This window comes from Emydura macquarii, unplaced genomic scaffold (assembly GCF_026122565.2).
Source record: "Emydura macquarii macquarii isolate MOO-44397 ecotype Brisbane River unplaced genomic scaffold, CSIRO-AGI_Emac_v2 contig_2676, whole genome shotgun sequence".
Taxonomy (NCBI): domain Eukaryota; kingdom Metazoa; phylum Chordata; order Testudines; family Chelidae; genus Emydura; species Emydura macquarii.
In genome coordinates this window covers 22,588,536-22,608,805 of record NW_027132813.1, presented here as the reverse complement: position 1 = coordinate 22,608,805, position 20,270 = coordinate 22,588,536, and the positions used below count along the sequence as shown (strand labels likewise).

At 42.2% G+C, this 20,270-nt stretch overlaps 1 protein-coding gene across 8 annotated transcripts in view; it reads left to right on the top strand.

The window, feature by feature from the left end:
• The window catches only part of HAAO (3-hydroxyanthranilate 3,4-dioxygenase), a 152,813-nt gene that overhangs the window by 89,700 nt on the left and 42,843 nt on the right, over positions 1–20,270 (top strand). For 4 of the 8 annotated variants that reach the window (XM_067565058.1, XM_067565056.1, XM_067565057.1 and 1 more), the window contains 4 exons: positions 7,722–7,867; positions 8,839–8,907; positions 10,172–10,254; positions 11,893–13,435. In XM_067565058.1, coding sequence (XP_067421159.1) covers positions 7,722–7,867; positions 8,839–8,907; positions 10,172–10,254; positions 11,893–11,971 — 377 coding nt within the window. In that variant the 3' untranslated portion in view covers positions 11,972–13,435. Of the gene's footprint in view, positions 1–7,721; positions 7,868–8,838; positions 8,908–10,171; positions 10,255–11,892; positions 13,436–19,061; positions 19,537–20,270 lie in introns of those variants that run through there. The other 4 variants (XM_067565052.1, XM_067565051.1, XM_067565053.1 and 1 more) reach the window with 2 other exon arrangements.

The following is a 20,270-nucleotide window of genomic DNA, read 5'->3' as shown; positions in this document are numbered from 1 at the left end:
GAGGTTTTGAGCACCTACAACTCCTGTTGACTTCACTGAGGCTTTGATTCAGGAAATCACAAGCACATGTTTAAGTCCATCCCAAAGGTAACAGAAGCTTTGCATCTAATTCTAGCATCAAATTACCTATCAAGATTAAGTGAGCAGGTAAGAATTAAGCTGAGATAGCAGAAGTGATCCACATTGTCCAGAGCATCATTATTGACATAGATCTTAGGTGGAATGTTGGTACCTTGTGACATGACAACCGTTTTCTTGATACTGATTACCATGCCAAACTTGGTGCATGCATCAGAGACTTTGTTCATCGTGACCTGCATTCATCAGGTGAATGAGAGATGAACGCAGCATCGTCTGCAAAAAGCAGATTCCAAATAGTACGCTGAATGACATGCCCTCTGGGCTGGAATCATCTGACATTAAACAAACTGCCGCCCATCCTTGATCCAATTACTATACCAGATATGGCCAACTTAAAAAGTGCCCACGATGCAGAGGAAGGACAAAGCTCCAATAAATCAACAAGCAAGGTCTCAAGCAATTCATCATTCCCATTGACAACTGGGAAAATACTGCCCACAATAGCTCAGTTCTGAGAAGATAAGTTACGGCTGGTGCAGTCACCATGGAGAGCCATCAGAGAGCTCCAGCTGAGCCCCACAAGCAAGCCAGGAAGCAGAGTATGCTTCAACCTCCATTCGGCGAATGGACTTGTAGCCATTGTGGGAAGGTTCGCTGCTCAGGCATTGGGTTCCTTTCCCATACCATTTCTAAGCACCACTGACGGACTAGCTTTGTCTCATCGATTTTCATCTGTCAAGATGTTGGAAGGCCATTCTTAGCAGTAACAATTAAACCTTAATGTATGCAAAGTTATGGAATTATAGCTGTCACCTGAACAGATTCGCTAAGATACACTCACTCGTTAAGAAGAGGTGGAGGGAGATGAATGCAAACTAGAACAAAAATTAATGAAAATACGAATTCTAAAGTAAAAGGGTCCCCATCCCCACTCCTTTTTACTGGGGAAAAGGGCCAGAGAGGCATAAAAACCCCCGTTCCAGCTGCAGGAGAATTGTTCTGTTGCAGGCATGGAGAAGACAGCCATAAGGCTGTTTGTCTCCTGACTACCACCCCCCAAGCCCAGGCACAGGAGAGCATGATTGTGGGGGAGAGGCATAGCACACAGATATGTGGCATTTCGGGGGAGCATTGTAGCCCAAAGCTGGCTAAACAGTATTATTATCACCTAAAGCTGGCTAAACAGTATTAGTATCACCTAAACAAGCCCTTTTAACAAGATGACACAGGAGTATGTGCATGTAGCTGGTTGCATAGTTTATGAAGTTTTGCATAATGTATTTTATCAGATTTTATATACTTCCCTGTTCTTTTCCTTAGTAACATCTCAGAGAGGGTTGCTGAAAACGTACTTGTTTTATTGCCTGTAACAAAGTGAAACAGAAGTGATATAGTCATTTGTGGCCAATACAGAAGTATTATACAGGGAGTGTGAAAGCAATATTATTCCTGCCATTTGAATCATAAGTAGATTTTTTTTCCAGTGTCTCTTAAAGCATGAGTTAGTTTTGAGATTTAGTTTCAGATTTACTTGGCGATGCAGAACACTTGGGTACAAGAGTGAATTTGCAAGTCTGGCTTCTAGGGCCAGTGGAGAACCAAATTCAGCTCTGGGGCACACAAATGCACCTCCCACTGAAGCCTCTAGGCTATACACCCATTGTGCCAGGGCTGAGTTGGATGCTGAGGTAGCTGCATGCAGAGCTGTGCCACATTTTTGCAATGAAACCCATAACTTGGTGAATTTTTGAATGGTTATAGAATCCAGAAGGTCCAAGCCTAGCCTGAGTTGTAAGTACTCCCGGGCTAGTGGTGGGTGGAAGCCACATGAGACATGGTGGTTTGGCACAATTTCAACCCCCAAAAGGGCAAATCTTTCTGATTTCAGCAGTATTTTTATTTAAAGTTTTGGGTTGAGGTCAAAGGGATCTGAACACTCAAACTGAAACAAGGTTCAGATGAACTAGAGAAAGTTGAAGTAAAATCCCAGATCTAAATTTCAAACTCTGGGTGTGATCCAGATCCAAATTCAGATCCGAATCCACATTGTGGCCTGTCTGAGGTGTTAGAAATTTTAATCTAGTTTGCATCTAGGCTCTTCTGTAGAATAATTCCTCCCATCCAATCAGAGTGATGTTGATTTTGAAGTAGCATAGGCATCCTGCATTAACAATGCTATTATTAAAGTGTAGCAATATTTGTTTTTAAATACACTATAGTTGCTGTACAAATAGCTAAAGAAGCAACATATCGTAAGGGCCACAATGGGAAACCAAGGAATAAATATATATAAATAAAACTACAAAAAAAAAATAGAAAAAGCAGCAACTTATTATTGCAAATAATGACAAAGTTGAGACATGTCAACTCTGCCTACAGTCAGGAGGTGATCGTGCAGGCAGGGGGCAGAAGTGTGAGCTCCCAGAGTCAATGTGCCTAACTCAGACACAATGCCTGCCAGAGTGTTTGGAGACTAGGGGCCAGTCATCTGTCCAGAAGCCTTTTACCATTTGCAGCATACACTGACTTTGCACCAGTCAATGGGGAAGGAGAGGCTGCCCTACCTTGTCTCCTTTGAAGTGCAAAGTGAAGGTGGAAGGACAGACTGGAACTACCCTTATGCAGGGGTTTGAAGTGATGGAAGTTTCTTGCAAGCAACCCTTTCTCTCCCACTAAATACCTTTTGCCCAGTCACATAGACCTAGTCTCAGTCAGCCTGCATTGCTTAACTGAAATGGACCTGCTCCAAAAAGTGTAATTTTCTTTTATAAATTCATTCAGTAAACCTGATGTATTTTTCAGTTTAGCTTATCTTCACACTTTATCAACTAAAGCTGTAAAGAGCACAGCAAGTTGATAACACTAATGGTTTCACACTGAATTGCCATGGTATGAATATTTAATAGTAATGACCTATAAAATAAGACTTAACTATTGAACTCTTTAAATGGAGCTGCTCAATATTATGACATGTAAGAAAATATTAGAGTTGATGTTCCACGTAACGATATGGCATTTGGGGATACACACACTAATCTTTGGCTGTGTAGCTTGGAAGTCCGGTCTTCTTACATTTTGCTTCTGTGTTCCCCTACCCTCAATAAATTAATTTGTGTTTGTTACTGGTCTCACAGTCCCATTAGCACATCAAATGTTAAGGAACATATCGAGAGACACATTTGCTTAAAGATTAGTTAAAGCAAGAGAACAAATTATACATAAACATTAGCAGTCCTATCACAATAAAGCCATTGATTGATAACAAGAGACACTCAGTTTATTTGGCTGTTAGGTTGTAATGAAATGCCTGTTTACTTGTCTGCATTCTGATGTGGGGCTCCCTCAATCTCTCTTGTTGAAGCTGTTCCACTGTGGATAAATCATTAAAAGTCACTGGAGCAGGGGGACTGGATCTCTCCCGTCTGAGATGAGTGCTCTAGCCACCATGCTATTAAATCATTCTCATATTTGTGCACTCTCTCTCTCTCTCTCTGGCCTAAATGCCCTTAAGTATTTATCCACAATGCAACAACTTCAACAGAGAGAGCCCGCATCAGAATATCCCATAGCTCAGTGGTCAGGGCTACTGAGAGGTGGTAGATTTCTGTTCAAATTCCTTCTCAGCAGCAGGAGGTGGGACTTGAACCAGGAGTCTCCCATATCTAGGTGAGTACCCTAACCTCTGAGCTAAAAGTTACAAAAGAAGTCATCCTCCTCCTTTGCTTCCCTGCCTTTCATCTGCTGTTTTGTCTAAACTCACCTGAGGGACCAGATCCAGTCGGAACATGCCTCGGAACATGCCTACCTGATCAGGCCCTACCTATGAGTTCGGTGGCTGAACATCCATCTTCCCCTGGTTTGTGAATCACTCTGGGATTAGCCAGGGAGAGGCACCCAGATGCCTAAAATGACACTTAGTTTGCATGGCCAGACGCAGAAGTCTAGGCACCTAAGGAACTATTTACTGCAAAAACGTAGGTGTCAAGTGAGTTTAGATACGTGCAGGATTCAGTGGGAGTTTTGTGAATCGCAGTGGAGCCTAGAACTGGGACTTGGGCGCCTAGAGCCAGACTTATGCACTTAAGTATTTTGTGAACCTAGGCCTCTCTGTCCGAAAGTAAAAGTAACCCCCCACCCATATGAGATCTAAGTGAAACCATTGGTGAAGGGGTATGTTGTGCCTTTAGGCACAGCTGCAAGCAAGGGAGGGAGGAATGGAGTGGAGGTGGCTTGAAAGGTGCAACACCTCAGACTGAGCCTCTTTGGGCCTGAGACAGCCCTATTTCAGCAGTAAGTTATAACATGCTGTGGACCACCACATTGAAGTCCATCAGTGGGACGCTAATACGAGTAAAGCTGGCAGAACGGGCCCCACAGTGAGTGAGTGACCCTAGGTTCTAATTTAGGAGTTCTCGGCCCCTGGGCCCATACTTTTTCCATTTTTGAATCAGTTTCCAATTCTTGCTTAAAAATGCAAACAATTTTTTCCCCTCCCTGTAGGGCTCTTTGCATTTCATTTGGACTCCCAGTTTCCCTTGCTTAAACTATCCCTATGGTTACCCTCAAACTTCCAAATTATTGCCACCATCCCTCCAGGCCAAGAGTTACTGTACTCCCTTTTAAGTCTCTCACTGGAACCCTAACAACTGGAGTGTCTCACTGCCAAGTAATGTCCCAACAAGAGCTGAACTTGCTGATATAGCTCATTGTTCTCCTCCCATATCAGCCTGGGTTGTGAAAGACTGGCACCATGTTCAGGTCTTCCACATTATAAGCAGCATTATCACTAAGACACTTCTTGGGCTCCAAAAAGCTTTTTCCAATTAAACAGTGCCATATGTTCTGCTCTGACAATGGAAATAACTCAGCTATCTAATAGTGCTCAATAAGATAGTGTATTACTGTTAACCAAACAAAACGTTTAAAAATCAATTAAAACACTGATTGCATTAAGTACCAGGGTGAAATGTCTTCAGTTTCTCTCTGCTGTTGTGTGTAGATATGAATTATAAAAATATTTTTCATACATTCCCAGCCAAAAAAAAAACAATGTTAAGATGGAGCTGAGGTTGAGAATCCATATCTATAATTTAAGGGTAATTTAAGTCCCCAACTGCGTAGATGCAGAGGCTCTGTTGTTAATTTCTGTTCCTTATCACGGCTATACCATATAACAAAGTACATGAGAGCAATACCTCCTCTCATCGTGCAGTGTCAAAGGAAAATGAGCACTTACTGTAGCTCCCTTCTACTGCATCATGCATGCCAGAGCCAGAGTGCTGGGACTGGCTAGACCCCTCAGGAGTCAAAAAGAGGTCCTGACTCACCGTGCCACTGGACAACCCTGTCATATGCTCCCTATCATTCTCCAACTCCACTTCCTCATCCACCACTTCATTCTCAGGGTTGACTCTGCTGGCTGCTGTCTCTGCTCCCCCCAAAGTATCCATGGGATTCTTGGCGGTGGAGGTGGGGTTGCCGCCGAGAATGGCATCCAGTTTCTTGTAGAAGCAGCATATCTTTGGCGCCACACCAGAGCAACTGTTGGCCTCCCTTGCCTTCTGGTATGCCTGCCTTAGCTCCTTGATCGTAGCACGGCACTGCTGTGTGGCCCTTTCATGCCCCTTCTCCTGCATGAAGTTCCTACAGCGGGAGTGAACCTGCGACTGCATAGCCTCCTTTCCCCAGAGAGCCAGCAGATCCAACAGCTCTGGTGTTCCCCACACGGGAGCGCATCTGCTGCAGAAAACCAGCTGGGAAGATGCTGTGTGAACTGTGCACACCGAGCAAACAGGAAGAGGGATTTCAAAAATTCCCAGGCCTTTAAATGGGGGAGGGGCCCATACCTGTGTGTCTTCAAGGCAATGGAGTTCAAATTGCTGGCCAGAGCAGTCAGGATGGGCATTGTGGGACACCTTCTGGAGGCCAATTAGGGTGACACAACCAAGTGCAGTGTCTACACTGATGCTGCGTTGCTCTAATTATGTCACAAAAAGCTCTTTGCCACTCTTCCCAGTGGTTTTATTATGTCGGGGTAGCAGGGGAGTTACATCAGTGGGAGGAGCATTCCAGTGTGTACACCTCCACTGTTTTGTTGACGAAAGCTGACTGTTGTCAACAAAACTGTTTAGTGTAGACAAGGCCTAAGACTCAGTTGTGTGTTCATTGCCTTAATGCTCTTTTTTCTGCATCTACTTGGGATTATGACTTGAAAAGCATCCCAGAGGCATTCTCCACCCCTTCTCAGAACTTTCTACCTAGCATACTCTGAGATAACTGCATTATCTCTGCACTTTACTGTGCGTTGGTGAATTCACAGATTTTAAGGGCAGAAGAAACCATTAGATAATCTAGTCTGACATCCTATAAAACACAGGCCATTGAATTTCATTCAACTACTCTGTATTTAGCCCAATAACTTGTATTTGACTAAAGCATATCTTCTAGAAAGGCATCCAATCTTGATCTGAAAACATCAAGAGATGGAGAATCAGTTGGTAGTTTGTTCCAGTGGTTATTCACCTTCACTATTAAAAATGTGTGCCTAATTTCTAATTTGAATGTTTCCAGCTTTAACTTCCAACACAGGTTCTTGTTATGCCTTTCTCTGCTAGATTAAAGATCCCTTTATTACTTGCTATTTTCTCCCCATGAAGGTACTTCTACATCATGATCAAGTTCACTTAATATTTTTTTTGATAACATAAACAGATTGAGCTTTTTAAGTCTCGATGTACAGCATTTTTTTCCAGATCTCAAATAATTACTGGAGGATTGAAGTTAATTTCAAATAACAGCAACACAAGATGCAAACCTTGAAAAACAAGGTTCTTTGGAAAAACAAACTGCATTCAGCTCTCTCACTATTTTAAAATAGACCAGTTATGAAGGAGAATTACTGGAAATTAATTCCAACATCAACTGCATGAACATCATGAGAAAGACCCTTTATTAAATTTAAGGCTGTGATAACTGATTTGTTTCACTCTGGTCAATGAAGCCTTCATAATGCCTCAGACCACATGGTAGAGAGGAAATGAAGAGAATTCTGTTGCCAAGTATGTTAAAGACAGGCCTTATTTTCACAGCGGTAAATAAGAGTGACTCCACTAAAGTCACAGAGATGAGCATCAGCCCATCAGCATGATCTTACCAGTTTTAGGGACCAGTGTGGAAAGGGAATGAATAACCTACTAGCAGAAACTATGCCCCAAGCTTTGCACCCTTGTATATCTATAGCATAATTTCTGAATACATTTGTGACACTCTAACTGTGTCATGTATTCATGCAAACCACTTTTGAAAATAGATTGAAAGAAGGTTACAAGCCCTGATTTGGATAAGACCTGTGTGTGTATGGTTTTGTTTGCTCTTGTTATCAGTCTAAAGCATATGAGGAAGGAAGTTCATCAGTCATATTATGGAAAGCACTATGCCATCAGTGCACAGAAATATGCATATTACCAATAACATCAAATACAAAATTAAGATTCTACAACAGCACACATTGCTTGCCTCTGGTGTCCTGATTAGCTAACATCTGTGTTTACAACTGGCTTAGCCTTCTAGAACTATCAGCAAAGATCAAATATCAAGTGGAAGAGAGCTTCACTTCTATTAACCTTCTGCATTGGTTGCAGATGATCTTCTGAAGGACACCCCTTTCCCACTAAATGCCACTAGAGTCATGGATCCATTTTCCTTCCAAATCTGGCTAAATGATCATCATGGAGAAATAAATCAGAAGCTATCCTTGACCGTGTTTGGAGACAACTTTGAGACAGAGGTAGAAGTTTTTATTTTCTTCAAGAAACATGGGAAAATTTTCAAAGCCACAAATGGCAGTCAGACACCCAACTCCCTCTGGGAATTAGGCAACCCTTTCCATGTAAGTTTTGATAATTGCCCCCATGTTTTTCTTAAGTAAAATTAGTAAGTACCAAAATGGTATGAAAATTGTTCATTACCCCCCACCCACCTTAATTTCAGTTAACATTCTTGGCACCAAGGCCAACTTTGATTTGTGAACTGTGTGATTTCTCTCTTTAATCATAAAAAAGGGGAGAATAAGGGACTGGCTGTTTCAGGGGATTGGCAGTGGAAGAGCCTTTCATGACTAGATCACCAGTTCAAAGCCATTCCTGCTTGAGAGTAAAGTTAGCATCAGATGGCTGTTAAATGTACACAGTACTTTACAAAATATGTAGAAAGTAACATGGCTTCCCTGGATTACTTACTCAGAGATATGAGACAGTCCAAGTGACAGATGGCAGGGAAGTGTGCTGTCAGAGAGCTCAATGCAATTAAACAGAAGGAATAATCAGGCTTTGAAAGAGGAAAAGGAGGACACACAGAGCCTGATCTGCAGCCCTTTGAAGTCAATGGGAAAAATCTTATTGACTTCAAAAGGCTTTGGTTCAGGCCCCATGGTGCAGGAAGAAAGGGTATTTGTTCCAAAAGCAGGAGGTGGCAAGAATAAAGGTGCAAAACTGAGAGTGGGAGGAGGCAAAGGAAATGGATAAGTGAGAATATGGAGGCACATAAGGAGTGGCAGGTGTGATCAGTTCTCCTTTTATCAGTAGGTATCTTTAAGGGATTAGCAAATGTAATGTGAATTCCAACAGTGTACGTAAAATAATGTCACATTCTGCAAACACTTCCCCTAAAAATAAAATGTTTTACATACTGTAGGAAGATTCACATATACTTCAGTCATTGGGATAAAATCCATGGCCTTTTCCCCATTTTATGTTTTAGGCTGTAGTTTACGGACGAGGAGTAAGTGAAGGAAGCAAAAAGAATGCTGATATCTGGATATGGCAGCTGGTACGTGACATGCTCATGGACTGAGTGTGGGTTTATATTTAGGTTTGGAACAGATCACTCTGCAAAAAAACTTTCTAGCTACAGACAAGAAAAAACTTAATTATTTTATTCCTTCTCTAAGAAGACTCCATAGCCCAGGAGTCACCTGTGAGTCAACTGCAACCCATCAGGGCTTGAAATGTAACCCTTCTTCCTCCTCTTCCATGGTGGAATGGTCAGGGGTCACTAGCATCCCTCACCTCATCCTGTATATGGGGTAAGATTCCTGCCAGCGTCTCTCCCCCAGATCCACGGACATACCATGGGATGCAGCAATCCTTCCTCTGCTGTCCCTCTCCTGGTCCTACAGAGTGTCCTAGTTTTGCACATGGGTTGCTATCCTTCCCGTGAAGGAATCAGATAGGGCTCTGAAGTAGATTTGCATAGCTTGTGTAAGAACTTGTCTGCTTTAAAGTGAAATAGTAGAGGCACCTATTCTAGGGCTCAGGGGCCCTTCGTTCAGAGCAGGGCTCCTGGGACTGGAACTAACCTAAAGAATCACAAAAATAAAGCAGAGAAGATTTGCAGAAAAGAGAACAGAAGAAAAGGTTCCCATGTACACAAGTCAGGCAGGCTGCCATATAGTCCCACCAGTTCCTATTCTGTTTTAATTCGCAGGGACTGATCATCAAATGCTAATTTTAATTTTTAAAAATCTCAAATGGAACTTGTCTGTACTGCAGCTGATAGAAGATACAGCAGGCATGATCTTTTTAATGCTGGTAAGAATCTGGCATCTCAGAATCTTGACAAGATAATGATGAGTCCATTTCAGTATAAATGGGCTCTTATCAGTAATTTTTGTTGGTTCTCCATTGACTTGTGAACTGTTTTTCAAATTGCAAAAGGGATTTCTGGAATCTAAAAAGAAAGAAGCTTGAAAAATATTCCAGGAGTCTAGTCCTGTGATTTTCAGGGAGGCATATCAATCAGCAGACTGTTAGATTAGCTTGTTAACAATGTATCTGCAATGAGTCAGCTAAGGGGAACCTGAGAGACTGTGAAGTATGAAGCTTGATTTTATAGCTGCTAACTGTCAGGCAGGGAAGATCAGCTAATGTTTTAACATAGGCCACGTAGAACAGGGCAGTTTTCAAGCTATATTTCTGTAGAAACATCAGATTTTCATGTTAGGATTTACTTCTTACTAAATGGTTCCTTTTTCTTTCTGCTGGCAACAGTACACGAAGAATTAAAAAACCAACTACTTGTTCTTGTCTTTCAGGACGGCACGTCTGTTGTTACTATGGATGGTAAAACACTGAGTCTAGCTGCTGGTGACAGCCTGCTCATCCCTGCCCAGTCCATGTGAGTGTAGAACAAAGGTTCTATGCATGGTTTTGGCAATAGAAGCCACAATTCCATACTGGGATACATGGGAGACCAATGAACATGCCTATTTGAGCAAGACAGCTGTAAGAACTTCTAGCAAATAGACTCATTTACTACATACCAGGGTGTGTGTCAACTGGCACATCAGAACATAGCCCTATGAGCACAGTATCTGCATAGGCTATATTACTCAAACAAAGGTGTGTTGAGGAGTAAATATGGTAGCACTGAGATCAGTCTAGATCCCCTCTTGAAGACTGAGTCAGGGAGAGAAAATAGTACTCCCTAAAAGAATTGGAAAAACCAGGATACAAAAGGCCCTGTTTCCAGATAAGGTGGTGGCGAGTACACCAACCAGAGCCCATATTCCTCAGAAGACAACTTCCCGAGCATGATACCTGACCTAACTGCTGTATATCAACACCAGCTAACTAGATGTCAGTTCAGGAACATAGCTTTCTCCCGTGTGCATTATCGTGGTGAGGAAATGGGATCATGGGAAGGTCATCCTTAAATAGGCTGCTGACAGACAAGATGTTTGTAAAGGAGAGTTGGTGAGTTTTCAAGTGGAGAATGGAAAATATTTTAGTTGGAAGAATGTCATTTTCCAGCCAACTCTTGTGAAAAGTGGCACCAGCACCTCAGCAGAGAAAGCACCCATTCTCAGAAATTGAAGGATAATGCATGCACGTTGGTAGGGCCAAGCAGCTGGTTATGAGTAGACGATAGTGATGACTTTTTTCTTTCCTATGGAGGAATACCAGCCCAAGAAATATATTTATGATATTGGATCTACTATATTAATATCCTATAATCCTAAAAAACTTGTCTGAAGACTTGACACTATCTAACTGTGCACAGAACTATTCTCTGTAAACATGTGATTCTTACGCTCACTCACCTCCCCCCTTCATCATAACCTCGTATGATTTTTGAACCCACTTGTCTTAAATTAGTCCCTAATCTTGCAATATGATCAATGAGAGTGGGTCCATTTAGAATCCAATTGAAGTCAGTGAGGTAAGCCTGGTCAAAAGGGTTCACCCACACAAATCATATTGGATTGGCACCTTTAATTGTAAGCTCTTTGGGGCAGGGATTCTCTTACTATGCATATGTACAGCATTTAGCACAATGGAGTCATGATCCTGACTGTGGCCTCTTGTCCATACTGTAATAGATGTTAAATAAGTAAATAACAAAGAGAGATGGCCCTAAGCCACAGTACCATATTCAAACATCCCTGAACTTTTAGGTGTTTGAAATTCTGGTTCAAATCTGGATTTCTTGAACTAAATTCTGTGGTTGGTGGAGTTACTCTGCTGCTACCCCCATGTAACAAAGCAGAATGTAGTCCTTTGATGTGGGCCCATCTATAAAATATAGGTATTTACCTACTTGAATATTTCATCTGGTTTAATTTGTGTATTGCTTCCTACATTTGCTTCTGACCTTGCTTATATCACTGTCTGTGAAGAGTAACTCCACTGAAATCAATGGAATTACACTAGCATGAAACCAGGATAAGTGTGATCAGAACTAGGCCCCATTATTTCCCCCTGCATTACAATATGTTAACATTTACATTATATGGGCTCTCTCTGTATTTTTAAGGTACCACTGGAAGAGAGCAGAAGAATGTGTTGCTCTTTATGTTGCTCAAGATCCATTACGCAAGAGACCCTACACCTAATTTCTGGGAATGTAAACTAAACATTGGTGAGCAAAAATTTTGTCACACATGGAGAATTTAAAAGATGTTGTTGACAGGACTGCTTAGAAACAGAATTATATGTCTAATTAAAGGTTACAATGAAATTTTGGTTTCAAGCAATAGGTCCAATTAAGCATAAAACTTGCATACCATACATTGCAAGAAAAACTACAACCTATGAGCTATTTAGTCTAAAAATTCAGAACACTGATTATTCAAAAAGAAATGTGAAACTGATTTAAGTAATGCAGTCAAATATAAAGATTTATATACTTGATCTTGAAAGTTGAAACTAGACAAATTCAGCCTGGAAATAAGGTGTACATTTTTAATGATGAGAGTAATGAACCATTGGAACAATTTACCAAGGGTCATGGTGTAGTCTCCATCACTGGCCATTTTTAAATCAAGATTAGATGTTTTTCTAAAAGATATGTACTAGGAATTATTTGGGGGAAGTTCTATGGTCTGTGTGATACAGGAGGTTAAACGAGATGATCACAATGGTTCCTTCTGAACTTGGTATCTATGAATCTGTGAGTCCCAACTACAGCAAATTAAAGACCATTCCAAATAGGAGTTTCTTCTAGTAGCTAAATGATAATGGGACTACTCATGTAAGTAACTGTTCTGAGTGTGAGCCAAGGATGCGGCCCAATGTGACTACATTAAAGGGATTGAGAGCTAGACCATACCTTTAAGTTACAATCATTGTGTGAGCTCATTGGTGCATGTGGGAGATATGCAGCTGTCACATACAGACTTCTGTGTAGGCAACTGCAGTGGGGTGAAATGGGTCTATCACCCAGTCTGCACTTGCCTTTTTGGGGCATAAGAAGAGGGTGGTCCTTGGGCTCCCCTAATTCCCCTTCAGAGATTGCAGTTGTAACTGACCCTTGATGTTCATGTTTTCAAGTACATTAAAAGAGATCATAAAGATAATGGTCTGCTAAATAGAGTTTGATCTGAGTCTATGCAAATCTGGTAGGCGACACATCATGCATATCAAGTAATATGTCATACAACATTCAGTACTGTATGTATATCAACTGATATTGTAACCATATGACTCTTAACCACACAGATAGGGCCAGTTGTAGTTCTCCAGATGCTGAAACTTTATTTAAACGTGACCCAAAAAGTATATTTTTTTAACTAATGGGTTTGCACCAGCTGTTCCTTTGAAGAACACCCCACTTGATTTTTACTTTAGAAATATCAGGCATGACAACTGGTTTTCCTGGTTTTCTCTGGGGGCTCAAAGATTTTACATGGGCCTGCATATTGGACCCTTTTACTATTGAAACATTGAAAAACAAGTTAGTTAGAAATGTGGTGATACATATCTTAACATTTGTATGTTTGTGAAAGTTTAAATTACTGTAGCTTGAATTTTTGCAATTACACTAATAATGTAAATTAAAAAAAGACTGTTACTGCCTATAGATTTTCAGTATTTCTGCCTACCACCTACAGGGCTTATTAAACTGAGCTGTCATATCTCTTTTACGCTATTATTCATTACTTTGGGGAGAAGATGTCAGATGGAATGACTTTAATCCTTAACTTCTATGAAAGGCTCACTGTAGAAGTTTTTCCATTAGAGAGTACAGCAGAACCTAGCTAATTTGCACTCACAACTGGGAGACCCATTGTGAATAACTGAATTTGGCCAATTAGGGTCTACTCCTGACGTGCTTACACACAAGTAACGTTAACCACATTAACAGTCCCATTAAATTCAAGGGAATTACTCATGTGACTATAGTTATTCACTTGGTTAAGCCTCTGCAGGACTATCTCCTCAGTGAGTAAGGGACGACTCCCGCTGCCAATGAGGTCAATGGGAGTTTTGGCACTGTCTTCAAGCAGGACTAGGATTAGGGTCTGACCTTGCAATGTGTTGAGCATTAAAATCAGCTCAGCCCCTTGCTGGATCAGGGCTTGAGTGATCGAACAACTAGCAAAGCAAGATAATCAATAAAACATGCCTGAGCCTGCTCAAGCCTGGTAGAAAGACTAAGCCCTACATGTAACTTTTAGCTATTGTGAGGTTTTACATTTTGTTTTCATGATAGTACTTAAAAGTATAAAAGGAAGTGATTTCTATCTTCTTTTATAATAAGAATGGAATCAGATCCTCCACTGACGCAAATTAGTATAACGTCACTGGAGTCTGTGGAGTTATGCCTTTTATATCACTTGCTCAATTAAGACTTAATTATATCAGCTCTCATGGCATCACTCTGGTATTAAATGTGTTGAAATATGGGGACAATTAGAAAGTGTGCTGAAAGTGTGCTGATTCTCCTTTCATCTGTCAAGATGTTGGATGGCCATATAACATACTTATAACTGTACACCAGCATCAGATCATAACAACAGCCTGGCCACTCTAAGCAACCACTGTGGTAAAAAGGAGTAATCTCAAGCACAGTAAGGAAGTCACAATTACTCACCAATGTTTTCCAGTCTATCGGAACAGGCATAGTGAGAACAACTTCAATGGGAGACACATATGTTTGGCCAGTGAAGTTAAAGTGCAGTACAGTTTAAACCAATAAAAAATAATTCCCTATTGCAACAGGTGGAATTCACTGTCACAGGAGATTAATACAAATAGTGCGAGCTGATTTTTAAAAGCTTTGGATAATCTTATTATTAAGAACATTTTTACTTGAACTATGACAATGGTTTAAGAGTAACCAAACCTCATGTTTCAATGCATAAAATGATCTCTTGTAAAGGATCAAGAAGGAAGTCCTCCTCCTCAAACAATAATACAAGCAGGGGTGAATTTTACTGGTTCCTCTGAAGTGTCAGGTTGCAGGCCCTATCAGAAGTAGGATATCAGACTAGTCGTCTCAGTGTTCTGAATAGCTGCACTCTTTGTCTCCCTTCACATTAAGAGTGGTAGGTTTACTCACACATGGTAAATAAGTTAAGTGAATCTAAGACAGCTTACATCGGCCTAATTGTGGAAGTGTACACACTATTATGTTCCTCCTGCCCCTGTAACTCGCCTGCTATGCCCACCTAATAAAACCACCTCGGCGAGCGCTGTAGCGCTTAAGTTGACATAGTTAGGGTGATGCAGTGTCAGTGTAGACACTGCATTGCTTACAACGACTTGTAATCCAGGAAGCGTCCCACAATGTCCACCCTGACCACTCTGGTCATTGTTTTGAACTCCGCTCCCCTGCAGCCAAGTACACAGATGCCTGCCCCTCCCCTTTTAAATCCTTGGGAAGTTTTGAACTTGCTTTTCCTGTTTGCTGGGCGTGGAGAGCTCACATAACTACTGCCCAGCTGAGAATAAAGGCTCCACACAGCAAACATGCCGGAGATGGTGGATCTCCTGGGTCTGGGTCTGTGGGGAGAGGAGGGCTTGCAGGCACAGCTCTCTCCAGCCACAATAACTTTAACATCTACTGCCAGATCACTTGGGGGATGGAGGAGAAGAGCTTGTAAAAATCAAAGAGCTGCAGCAGGCATACCAGAAAGCAAGGGAGGAAATAGTCACTCTGATGTGGAGCCACAGACATGTTGCTTCTACAAGGACGGGGCTGGAGTCAGGGTGATAGTATATGTGGGGGGGAGCAGTGAGGGTGGGGACTGTGGGGAAAGGTGGGGTGCTGGGATCAGGGGTGTTATACAGAAGGGGGGCTTGGGGAAGCTCTCAGAGTGGGGGTCAGGGTGCTTTGCCTCAGGCTGTAGAAAAAGAGAGCACAGTTTTAAGAAAGAATGAAAAGAAACAGAATTAAAACTTTCCCTGGACACATAGTAACAGATATCATTGACATTCACTTTTTCATGTTGATGTAAACTATGCAGGGTTAAACTACTGATGGAGGGTGGGAAAGTGGAACGATTTTTGTATACCTACTGTAGATTATTCGTTTAAAAAAGGAGATTTACTTCTCTTGATGAAGGTTTTTGTGTTAAAACATAACCCAGATTTCAAGACATCTCTACTTTAGTAAACATATTACGTTAAAATAAATTGCAGCATTACATGGCTCTGTAGAGAGTTTTTAAAAGTGAGTTTGTATCATGTGGACAGATAATGTATTTCCATTGCATTGCACATATTCAGAATTGGAATTAACTTTTGTTATCTGGACAATATGACTTGGGTCTCTAACTCCCCAGTGATTACAGATGCACAGTGGTATCCTTTGGACTCTCACCTCTGTCAAAGGAAGGAGGGGGTACCTCAAAAGCAATCATGTTTCAGAAAAAAACTGGACCAGTGTCTCCAATTTCAAGAATATCTCTTTCCACTTCATCTGCAGTTATTGTTGCTCTGATATGCTCTTTTGAATCTATTGCTTCAGTTCTGTATTGGAGTAGTACTACTGAAACGTATTTACAACAGAATTCATAAGAGCTTGTAGCTGCAGAGAAATCATAAGTAAAGGGGATCCAATCCCTCTTGGCATCGGTGCATAAGTCCTGACATAAAGATAAATCACTATGGGGAGGCAGAAGGAGTAAGTCACATGGGATGTCTCTATACACCTCACCCTGCAGAGTGCTGCATGTGAGTTACAACATTCTACAATGAATCATTGGATAGAAATGTAAATAATCTCTATCTGAAACAAATTCATATGTTTGAGGTTTGTTTTAATTCTGGCTGAAACCTTCTCCAGTCATACAAAGCTTAATTAGAAAAGAAACAGCATTCAAGGACCTCCCTAAATTCCTCTCCCCGCATTCCATGTATCTTCTGGGACTGCAGGAGTACCACAGCACTCCACCCCACAGTGGATTAAACACAATGACAGCTGCACATACACCCAGCTGTGAAAGCCTCATTGCTATATGTGCTTGTGAATTCCCTGTTCCCTCCCCTTTAAAGATACTTTCCCCTACATGCCTGAAGTTTACTTCAGAATTACATAGGTATGTTAGCATGGGTGTGGAATAAAAATCTATTTATCTGGGAATTCATATGTGAACTTAATTCTTTATTATTCTCTATTACATGGTGGTTGCTGCTAACATTCACGGACAATAGCAATAGGTACATATGCATTGTTATAGTTGGGTACATACAGCAATCATTACAAGGTTCATGGCACAGTGCGAACAAACAATGCCAGGCTTAGCACACTACACAACACACATTACTGTGGCTTATTGTTAAAATACTCCTTCAAGGCCACCCTTAGCTGAATAACCTCCCGTTGAGCTCCTCTTACAGCTTTGTGTTCATAATGCACAACACAATACTGAAGAGCAGTGCAGGAGACATGCTTTCTGACAGAGGCCTGATCTACACTGACAATGGGGGTTGACGTAATGCAGCTTATGTTGACCACCTAAAGTATGCGCCTCCACTGGCATGTCAGTTCCACTGACCTAAATTGCGGTAAAATTCAACTTAATAAAACCACCTCCACAAGTGATGTAGCACTGAAGTCAAATTCTATGGGTTGAACGAGCGTCAGTGTAGGCAGAGTGCAATGTAAATTGACATCATTTGCCTCCGGGAGGTATCCCATAATGCTCTGTTGTGACCGCTCTGGACATCACACTCTGCTGCACCATGGCCAAGTAAACAGGAAATAGCTCCTCCCCTCAAGCTCTGGGAAATTTTGAATTCCCATTTCCTGTTTAGTTAGCATGGAGAGAGCTTTGTAGCTGAATTGCTCATGGCGACTGAGTGGCCCAAATGCGCTCCAGCCTGGAGTCAACCTGAGATCTTCAATTTCATCAGACTGTGGGGCGAAGAGTCTGTTATGGATCAGCTCCAAGCCAGCAAAAGAAATTTAGATATTTACAAGAAGATATTGATAATACGATGAAGAAGGGCCACAACAGGGACGTGCAGCAGTGCCGCGTTAAAATCAAAGAGCTGAGGCAGGCATATCAGAAAAATAGGGAGCGAACAGTTGTTCTAGCTCATCACTGGAGACATGCTGCTTTTATGAGGCTCTGCATGCGATTCTCGGCGGTGACCCCACCACTGTACCATCATGCAGCATAGATACCTCCGTAGAATCCCAGTCCAGGATGAATGAGGAAGACTCTGTGGACAAGGAGGAGGAGGAGGAGTAGAAAAGGGGGCAGGAGAGTGGGGTATCCATTCTTCCAGAGATCCAAGACCTCTTAGTTACCCCACAGCAGCATAGCCAGGAACAAGACAGCATTACAGATCGAGATGCTGGGGAAGGCACATCTGGTGAGTATGTATAGCAAATCGCTCTGTGGTCATGCTCCCAGTCCAGCTTCTTATTTTGGGGGAAAAAGGAGTTTGTGTTTTTGTGGGGTGGGCTTCCTCAGGGTTGGTAAACTTCAGCAGAGAGTTACCCCCTGAACAGGCTATTTATGTGCACAGGATGCTCCAAGAATCCTCTGTGTATATCTCCAGGAAACTTTCATGTAGATACTCTGCAATCCTTTGCAGAAGGTTTCTGGGGAGGGCAGCCTTATTTCTTCAGCCATGGTAGGACACTTTTCCCCACCACTCTGCTATTAAATGAGCAGGCATCATTGCGGAACACAGCATAGCAGCATAAGGGCCAGGTCTGTAGCCTAATGCTTGCAGCAAATCTTCCCTTTCCGCCTGTGTTACCCTCAGGAGACTGATATCACACATGGTCACCTAGGGAAAATGGCGCAAGTTTACAGTACCCGACCAATATAGTCACTGTGAGCTATTCCCCTGCTGTGGACAGTGTTCCTGGGCCCCTACACAGACAATTCCTAGCCATGATATTGTTTGCATGGGCATTATGTGTCTGGGAACTGGTGCTCCTTTTTTTTTTCTCCAGCGAAACTTCACCCATACCCTCCTCCAGTCCTTTTTTATGACCTCCTCCCAAACCAGTCTTTGGGATGGTAAAGGGGAGCCCAATGATCCTTCTCCTTGATTGTGTGTGGACTGGGGAATTTAGTGCTATGCAGACTTGTAATGGATGCAAGGGCCCCTTTCTTACCATGTCTGGAATGACTCCCACCCATGTGATAGGTAGATTGATATGCGGGTCTGGCTTTGCTTTGTGATATGAAAGGGAGTTCTTTTTTACATTGTAACATTTCTTTTACTCCACAGGGTCAGTAACAATGGCAACTTTGCCTCACAGTGGACACCTCGGCCTTCACCCCATGTTCCACTCCCACAGAGTGCCTTTCCCAGATTAGGAAGTGGGAAAAAAAACCTCAGGATGGCATGTTCAACGCACTAATGAACACCTCCACAGCTGCTGACACAGAGCTCAGAGCTTGTCAGAAAAACTAAACATGGACATGGAACACAGAAAATCAGCACAGGAGCAGGAGCATACAACACAACAGGAGATGTTGCATATTATGAGGGATCAGTCTGACATGCTGAGGTGTTTGGTAGAGCTCCAGGAAGAGCGGAGGCAGAACAGACTTCCTCTGCAGCCCCTGCAAAATGCTCAGCCAATAAGCTGTTTCCCAGCCCCCACCCCCAAGCGCTCTAGGAGGAGGTTGAGCAGGGTGCAGTACATGCTGCACTCCACACCAGTAGAGACAAGCAGAAAGAAACAACAGCCCCTTTAAGAATTAGGAATGTGCGTGATTTGCTGTTTGCAGAGTCACACTTGGCACTGGCTGGCCAAGCAGCCTTGTGAAAATGTTAAATTATTTTTCTTTCTCCCCTCGTAACTGATCATCAATAAAACTTTACTGCTTTAAAAAAACATTTCTCTTTATTCATGGAGAGGTTGGGGATTGCCGGCGGGGAAAAAAGGGGAGAGGGCCGATGGTGTGAGGCTGGGAGATGGGGATGGAAGGCACAGAACTGACAGAGATGTACATTACTGCGGTTCATTCCAAAAACGGGTTTTCAATGCTTCCCTGAGGCACAGTGCTCCGTAGTTGGCTCTTAGTGTAGCACTGGAATCTGGCTGCTCAAATTTAATGGCCAGCCTATCAGCCTCCACAACCCAACCCTGGGGGAACTTTTCCCCCTTTGTTTCACAAACATTAGGGAGCACACAGCAGCCAGAGATAACAGTTGGGATGTTGCGTTCACTGAGGTCTAACTTAGTGAGCAAGCAACACCATCTTGGCTTTAAGCAGCCAAACACACATTCCACCACTCTTCTGCACTTGCTGAGCCTATTATTGAAATTCTCCTTCTCGCTGTCCAGGTGCCTGGTGAATGGTTTCATTAGTCAGGGGAGCTAATATTTACCCAATATATAATATTGGTCAAGGAAGAAAGTGCCCACCTGCATCTTTTTGAACAGACATGAGTTCTTAGAAATGCCCGCATCATGCATCTTTCCAGACCACCCCA